The sequence below is a fragment of the Plasmopara halstedii genome (assembly GCF_900000015.1).
Source record: "Plasmopara halstedii genome assembly, contig: Scaffold_3060, whole genome shotgun sequence".
NCBI classification, from domain to species: Eukaryota; Oomycota; class Peronosporomycetes; order Peronosporales; family Peronosporaceae; genus Plasmopara; species Plasmopara halstedii.
The window spans coordinates 1,977,709-1,985,754 of record NW_020189964.1 but is presented as its reverse complement, the minus strand read 5'-3'; the positions used below and the strand labels follow the sequence as shown (position 1 = coordinate 1,985,754).

General features: G+C 45.7%; 4 protein-coding genes across 4 annotated transcripts; all 4 read right to left on the bottom strand.

The window, feature by feature from the left end:
- Positions 1-121: 121 nt before the first annotated feature.
- PHALS_06901 (uncharacterized protein) lies at positions 122-453 on the bottom strand (the record flags this gene model as incomplete). Its single annotated transcript, XM_024720273.1, has 2 exons — positions 122-374; positions 443-453. 2 exons carry the CDS (start codon positions 451-453, stop codon positions 122-124), a joined length of 264 nt encoding a protein of 87 aa, XP_024585488.1.
- Positions 454-794: 341 nt separating this feature from the next.
- On the bottom strand, positions 795-1,456 carry PHALS_06900 (uncharacterized protein; the record flags this gene model as incomplete). Its single annotated transcript, XM_024720272.1, has 3 exons — positions 795-1,036; positions 1,137-1,243; positions 1,302-1,456. The coding sequence occupies 3 exons, from the start codon at positions 1,454-1,456 to the stop codon at positions 795-797; spliced, it is 504 nt and encodes a 167-aa protein (XP_024585487.1).
- Positions 1,457-4,937: 3,481 nt separating this feature from the next.
- PHALS_06899 (uncharacterized protein) lies at positions 4,938-5,304 on the bottom strand (the record flags this gene model as incomplete). Its single annotated transcript, XM_024720271.1, has 3 exons — positions 4,938-4,994; positions 5,053-5,237; positions 5,295-5,304. The coding sequence occupies 3 exons, from the start codon at positions 5,302-5,304 to the stop codon at positions 4,938-4,940; spliced, it is 252 nt and encodes an 83-aa protein (XP_024585486.1).
- Positions 5,305-5,357: 53 nt separating this feature from the next.
- On the bottom strand, positions 5,358-6,044 carry PHALS_06898 (gag-pol polyprotein; the record flags this gene model as incomplete). Its single annotated transcript, XM_024720270.1, has 1 exon — positions 5,358-6,044. The coding sequence occupies one exon, from the start codon at positions 6,042-6,044 to the stop codon at positions 5,358-5,360; it is 687 nt and encodes a 228-aa protein (XP_024585485.1).
- Between the last annotated feature and the right edge of the window lie 2,002 nt (positions 6,045-8,046).

Here is an 8,046-nt window from a genome sequence, read left to right as displayed (position 1 = left end):
ACGCTGACACACTGACAACATTGAGCTCCGTCAAAGCCTCATGCCCTGAACACCGCGCTCCCACTTCAAATGCGCGAGTTAGCCCCAAAATTACCGAGATCGCTCAACTCCACACGATCAATCATATTTTGGGCGCGACCAATCCAACCGCCACCAATATGTTTGCCCGCAAATGGGCCAAGTATGTCGGCACCAAGCTTCCCAAGACACGTGATGATGTATTTCGAAGTGTAGCCTCATGATGGAACAATTCGGCTACAGCGACCATTGTGCCTGCGACCAGAGCAGTCCCTATTTGCGCTGGTTTTAATATACGGCGTCTGTAATCTTTGAGAAGACTGTTGGCTTCAGCGTCTGACGGGGTGGTCAGTATCCTGGATCCCAGCGCACAACGGACACCAACATCTTGCTGATCCTGTTCATTTCACAGTTTGGAACGCACTGCCTCAACATCTGGAAAACAAATCGAATGACATAGAGTTATGCTTGACGACGGTGAATATCTACAGAAATACGACTGCTTTTTCCCCAAGTATGAAGAAGTGCTGCAGCTCAACCAATCTGAAAGTCAATTGTGCAACGCTTGCACTTAACTACTAGGGCGGATCACACGCGCATCATAACACGACGTCAGCTTGGTTACCATCAACACCAACGGGATCAAGAAAACCGGGCATCCCTTATCGAGCGCTTACAAACAAATTATTGCCGCTCTTGCATGAAAAGCAAGCTTCGGACTTGTCATATTTGGTACTTTCCAGTCCAACTTTCGATTTCGCTTTAGACACAAGATATCAGCCATCTACAACACTCTGATGACCTAATCGGCTCATGAAGGCGTCGCACCATTGGCGAGCAAGTAATTGTGGCTTAGAGGAGTCAAGATTGGGGTTGATTGGCGTAATCATATCGCCGAGGGCGATGAGTGTTGCATAGTCTTCAAAGCGATCCACCGAATGATGGTTTATCAAACCAGCATCGTCATGATCGTCCACTGGTGAGTACACGTTGTGGATGTACACGGCAGCATTGGCGACTAACCGTCAAACGACTGAATAGCGCCCAACACAGTCAGTTTCCGAAGTTCCTAAGGCGTGTCATTACGTAAAAAACAGGATGAGATACAGTGATCACACCGCCGGATCGGTGTGTTGCCTGTGAAACACTGACCAAACTAAACGCATTTACAGTGGTACCTGCCGCGCCAAAATCAACTTGACTGCGCTTTGTTGTCGGAATTCTTCTGCAACGCGCTGTACGGAAAATCTCTGAATGTTACGCTCGAGGGCATCAATGACCACCTGATACACACGGTAACCCTCTTTGATTTACGGGTAAGGAAACTGACACTTTCCGGATTACTTTTTGGATTGTGGACGCCATCCGTGGAAAAGCCCAGCAAATCTCTGCGCTGAATCAAATCTGGGTAAAATTGGATGCAGTGGACGAGGATCATGAGACAAACATCATCCAGAACGTAAACTTCGAATACAAACGACGCTGTTTTCTAGTCCGCGCGAGCCGCGCTAGACCAACGAACACCAAAATCCCACACCGAGTGAGACAAGAAGGCTTTCTTGATGCGCTGAATACGTCCTACGACTATGTGTCCCAGTCTCGCTGATATAATCACGACTCGGCTTTTGACCTCCAAGTTTATTCTCCCGCCTGCTCGGCTCATCACTGCGACATATTAGTAACGAAGAAGTTCGAGCTCCCGAGAGTAATATCTTACGAAACCCAGCTGACCCTTCGGCAAGCTCCCAAGCGCATAACAAACCTATCATAGGCGACGCTGGTAGTCCTACCGGACCACCACCAGTTGCATATCCTTACAGCGACAAATGCTGCGATATACAGCTTACACGCGGCTAACACCAGATAATCGTCCCGATTTTTGGGACCAAAAGTATCGATGCTTTTAGGCACATGAAATCCCCGCCCGGCATGGATAGCCTCACTGCTGGCTTCTTCTAGATGGCGCCTGATGACTTCAAGAAGTGTATGACTTTAGATTTGACTACCAGTTATGACGTGATTAGCCTGTCCTTCCTAGACACATCACACAAGCAATGCGCGCGAGATGACCCTGGCAACTCCAATCAATCTCGCTTGTTGAAATTGGTGTAACAGATTTGCCCAGGGTGCTGGATGACATAACGCCTTCGATTTTTTCTAAGCTTTTACGCGATGATCAGAAGGTTTTTGTTAAGGGTTGGTCTACGCACCATCACATGCGCCTCATAGCCAACCCGAATCTTGTGAATGCACGCACAGAGGAGCCTATGCCATGTTTCTCGATTTCGAGGAGGCATACGACCGAGCAACTAGTACTATATTCGACCGTATTGACTGTGGTGGCGCCTTCTCTGATTGGATGAATCTTCTCTGCACTTACCTCCATCTCTTGCTCAACAGTCATATCCTGCCGCCAATATTTCTCACAGAAATGCCAACCGCTTTCAGCGATAATGTCTCTTCTGATCGTTGATTCGCTGGGCAATCTGCTCCAGTAGTACAGGGAGGATGGTATTCGAATCAATAAAGACTGCAACACCGTTAGTGTCTTCTTTGCCAATATATTATTGCTGCTCTTCAGCTCATCATCCAGTATCCAGGCTCAGCTTGGCCTGGTCCAGCCGTACTGTGATAGCTCTGGGGTCAAGCTTTATCGTACAAACGTATGAATATATCAAAAATGGCGAGCTAGTCTTCTCAGCATCTCTGGAGTCAAGAAGCTTCGGCGTGGGAAGACAATCAAGTTCTTGGACAGTTTATCTGGTCAAACTTCAGTCGAAGGCGCCATCCTGGAACTGTTTGACCGACGTTTGTAGGAGAGGAATCACTAATCAATCTATCACGATCGCACCCATGCGAGGACGTCTGCTGATTGTGCTGACCATGGTGCTATCTCGGTTGTGATGACACACGATGCAAGTGCCGATTCAACATCGTGTCGGCAGGCACATTCAACCGCTACGCAAAACACCTCCATTTAATCCTTAAGAAATGGCTTTATCAATCTTGCTCTGATAGTGGTCTCTCTGTACCGAGCATCTAAGCCTTGCATGAGCGTCAGAAGCTAAACGTGCTGCTCTAATTCGTCGCTTCGTAGATCTCCGCCCAACGTAATCGGACCAAACCAGGAATCGTGCTACCCACACGGAGTCCACTTGATTTTCTTGCTGTTAGCTTCATGATTCTCTGCTCTACTGACCCAGTGCTAGCAACACGTCTATATCTGTGGTGTATGATCAACTAAGAGATCTCATCGCGAGACCTTAACCCTATCGCTTGATTCGGCTATGTGCTGAATTAGCCAATCTGCTTTCATGCCTAAGACGATTTCCAGTCTGAGCTCGCTCCTCGGATCAACAGCACATGGTTGCTGAGAGACAACGGAACTACCGCCAACCATATTGCAACGACTTCTTAATTTCTGATGCCTCGTTTACTTCTTAGACGCTGAGGGGTCACGGCCAGTTGCTAGCCATATTGACTACCGACACAGTAGAGCTTTTACATAGCGTAGTTATACAAAATCAAGACGTACGATGTAAACAATTGCGAGAATGATATACCATCACTCCTTTCAACAAGGAAATCTTCTTGACCCGAAAATTACTGTCGGTCTGCCATGGATCAAGGCGATGGACATCGAAGATACCGATACTTTGTATGAAGCAGGTGGTGACTCGCTACGTTCATTGAGCGAGCTCGTCCATACTGCTTCTTCTTCTGCGACAGGAATTGCGACAGTGTGTAAAGTTAATGCTTGCACCTCCACCGCGCAGCCTCGTACTCGACGATGACAATCCCGTCGTCCAGCAAGAGATCACCCAGCAGCAACCATGTTTGCTGACCAAAACGCCTGGCAAAAACAACAACTTTGTGTGAGCGAACAAAGCCTGTCAGAGCCTTGCCGGTCAAACGGCTGGGTTTTCAAAAGCTGGTACTATTTTGACAAGTTTGACATTCTTCTCAACCGCTTCTTTATTGATGCGTTATGTGTCGACAGTAATTGTTAGGCCGACCTAATGTTAAAACGCTTTTCGAGCTGAAAGCACAGCCTTCATACAGTACGTCCCGGGATGTAAACTTGGACGCAGTGATCACCACAGCCACTTAGTGTGCGTTATTACGTTCTAGTCGGCGCCCTTCAGAACTTGTGATAGGCTTCTGTGTGTGTGGACGCATCTGCCTGGTACACGCTAAGAACGCCCCTATACTCAGCGCATGTCGTTATCAACGTTAAATTTATGCACTCACCTAGCTGAAGACGTTTTCCGGCATTCCACGTACACCCACACCAGGTCGAAGCTATTTTGGAACGACCATCATATGTTGTTGTGATAAGTCAAGACAGACAAAAATCTCTACTTCAGCGGTCGATCCATGAAACTTCCACTAAGACAACTGTCATGGTGCCCGCCGTAGCTTCAAATGATGATACAGCGCCCAGCAAAATCTCCCTTGGCACTGAAGGCTTCCAAGTCGTATCGCCACCATGCAGTCCGACATATTCCTGGCTGCTGTGGTCTTAGTCCAATTTTTACATCAAGATCTTCCGATTTCTCGTGCGGTGCCACTCCTTGTTATTCTGACTATCCATATTTGCGCATCAGGTGGAGATGCTGCGTAAATTATCGTTTGAATAAAGTCCCTTTCACTGCTCAGATCATTGACGATATCTTATGATATTCTTCACAACAAAATATAAACTGGATTGACACTGATCGCAGCAATTTCGGAGGTTGTCAGATCACGAGCGATGACAGACAGTCTATACTGCATGACGTGCGTAGACTGAAATAGTGTTAAAGACACTTCGCAACAGGTTTAAAATGTTGAAATGCTGAAAAATTATATCGTTGATCGAATACTGACGGACTTGCTGAAAAATCATGTCGTTAGTCGGATACTGACGGACTTACTTGTTATCCACCGAGCTGCACTAAAGTGTTACTACCGCTTTGCATCTTTAGCCCACAAAACTACAACCAAGTTGACCTCTATTTATGGTCTAGCGGGACAAGCATAATGGCATTGAACCGCAGACCTAGTCTCAAAGTTGGTTGTGTGATGTTCAGGACAAGTTCGGCGAGCACGGACACTTATAGGCGCTACCAGGGTTAACGTTGCGAGTGCGGCGACAGGGAGATGAGCTTGATTTGAGTAGCTGGGGGGAGTTAAGAAGTATCTTTTATCGGTCCTTAGTTCGCTAACGCTACCTTTACCTTCTAGTCAACAACAGATTATTTTTCAACTAGCCAATCATATATCGTATATCGTACACGTGTACATTTTGCCCGCAACCACGTGTAAGCAGTGAGCGTAAACATACGCAATCAATATACCTAAACATGAGAATAATCAACCATGAGTAATGTTCTCCAAACTAATTGCGCCATCACTCCTTTAAACACTCTCCCATGCTGTGCATGTTCGATTCTCGATGTCGATTTCATATTGACAGCTTTGACAAACGCTTCATGCTTTGCTCGAGGTAATGCCTTCGTCATTGCATCCGCAACCATTTCTTCTGTTGGCTTGTACTCAATACTAAGCTCGTTTGACATTGATCTTCTTTCAGATGAATAATACTTGATGTCGACATGTTTCGTACGTGTGTGATACACTGGATTCTTCGCCAACGCAATGCACCCTTGATTATCTTTATATATTGTCGTAGGAACATTCACTTGATATTCGAGATCCTTTAGCAATTGCCGTAACCACACCATTTCTTGTGTCGCACTGTACAAACTCATGTGTTCTGTTTCAGTGCTTGATGTGGCAACAGTTGGTCGACATTTAGACTTCCACAACACAACGCTCGAATATATATGCTGTTGTCGATCGCCTTGAGTAAAAATCAGCAGCCTTACTCGCATCAGCGTATCCAATAAGCCCCTTTTGTTAGAACCATCCAAATAGATTCCATAGTTCATAGTAGTCGTGAGATACTTGAGAATGCGCTTGGCTGCTACCAAGTGACTCTTGTCATAGCGTTCGCAATACTTTGCTACTTTCACACACAGCATTTGCAATGTCTGGTCGCGTGCATGTCATTACATACATCTACGCACCGACCAACTCTCTGAATGGAAACTTGGGTATAAACGCTTAATATTCTGGCATCATTACCAACTTAGAGTTATTATCAGCTGGTGTATGTACTACTTTGCATTTTGCCACACCGAACTTCCCCGCGACTTTCTTGATATTTCCCTTCCGGTTCATAAAGAACGCCTTACACATGCGATCGCGGTGAATTTCGATGCTAAGACAGTACTTTCACTCGCTTAATTCCTTTCCGCTAAACATCTTCTTCCAGCAATGTTGAAACAGACCGTTCTCATCTTCATAGTCATCAGCGCTAAATTCGCCATGCCTCATGTTTGAGAACTCCTGTTCATAGCGCACTACAGCTCGCTGCTTGCGTATTGGACGAACCATCAATTCTTCTTCACTGTCCCTTCCTGGTGTGCTCGACCCACGTGATAGTACAGCACTATTTGGTATTTAACTTCCTGGTGTCTCTTGTGGACGTCTTGGTGGCGTGCTGTTTCTTCTTCACGTCTTCGTGTGCTCTCTTCTGTCGGTGTGGCATCGTAGTCGTGTTTATGATCCGTCATGTCTTCTTCCATGTCAATGGCATCAATGACACCTCTCTCCCTCGCTGTAGACTTTGCCGCGATGGGGTGTTCCACAAACGTAACACTTTGCGAGATCACAATTGAACCATCGCTCGCATTCAACAGCCGATACGCCTTGTGCTGTTTTGAATAGCCAAGAAAATCACTTTACTCCCGTGTCATCCAATTTCTTGCGTGTTTGCTTTGCCTCATGAGCATAGCATTGGCTATCAGAGACCCGCATATGTTTCATACGCGGCTATCTCCTTAACACCATTTCGAACGGACTTGAATTTGGGCTCGAAGCATTCGGCAATACATTGCGGATGTCCGCAGCAGTCGTCATTGCTTCACATCAATAAGACTTATCCAAGCTGCTATCCTTTAGCATGCAGAGCGTCATCTCTACTAGAGTGCGATTCATATGCTCAGCTATTCCGTTCTGTTCAGGGTTGTATGACACAGTGTATTCTTGCTTGATAGGAGCATACTTGCAGAATTATTCATCGACCCATTCATGTACTCGCCACCTTTGTCGCTACACAGTACATTCACGTATATACCGGTTCGTCTTGAGTTCATTGTAGATTTTGATGAAAGCTTCTGTTACTTCGCTCTTCTTTCTCATCGAATGTAACACAGTGTACTGACTCTACTGATAACCCGACTTGGTCTTTGGTGTGACCAGTCCGACCACATCCGAACACACAACGTCGTCGTTCTGGCTTCACGCTCCTCTGCACTTGAATTAAGCGTTTTTCACACTTGTATCGCAGTCGCACGTATACCACATGGATTTTTGGATACAATCGGCAATTCCTTGATTGCTCCATCGTTTATCAGCTTTGTTTACCGCTTGATTGCGTGACCAAGTCGACGTTTCCATGACATAGCTTTATCTTTAACCACATGACACTCATCTATAGTGTAGATGAGCGTACCATGCCTTCTACCACTTGCCACTACAACACCATTGCGATCAATACACATTTGTCGCGTGTCATTTTGTCGCACAGTTGGAGCGGTTAACGAGAACAGATTTTTGTTGAGATCTTCGACGTGTAGGGTGTTTTCCAAACTTGCATTCGCCCAACCACGTATTTAGTTTCAAACCTGGCCATTTTTTCTGTCAAATATGCAAACTTTTTAATTTTCTTTTTGATAATCTGGGACGAAATGCCAGACTACCCAACGACATTCATGTGATTGTACATTTTCTCATTACTTCACTCCTGCATCCATATGGATTTCCGTGCTGAAAGGAGTGATGGTGCATCGTTCTCGCAATTGTTTACATCGTACGTGTAAATTTTGTATTTTTATGCTATGTAAAAGCTCTACTGTGTCTATTCTACCGTGACCATGTTTAAATAAATAATACCAGAGGATGATTCTTACGATTCGAAAT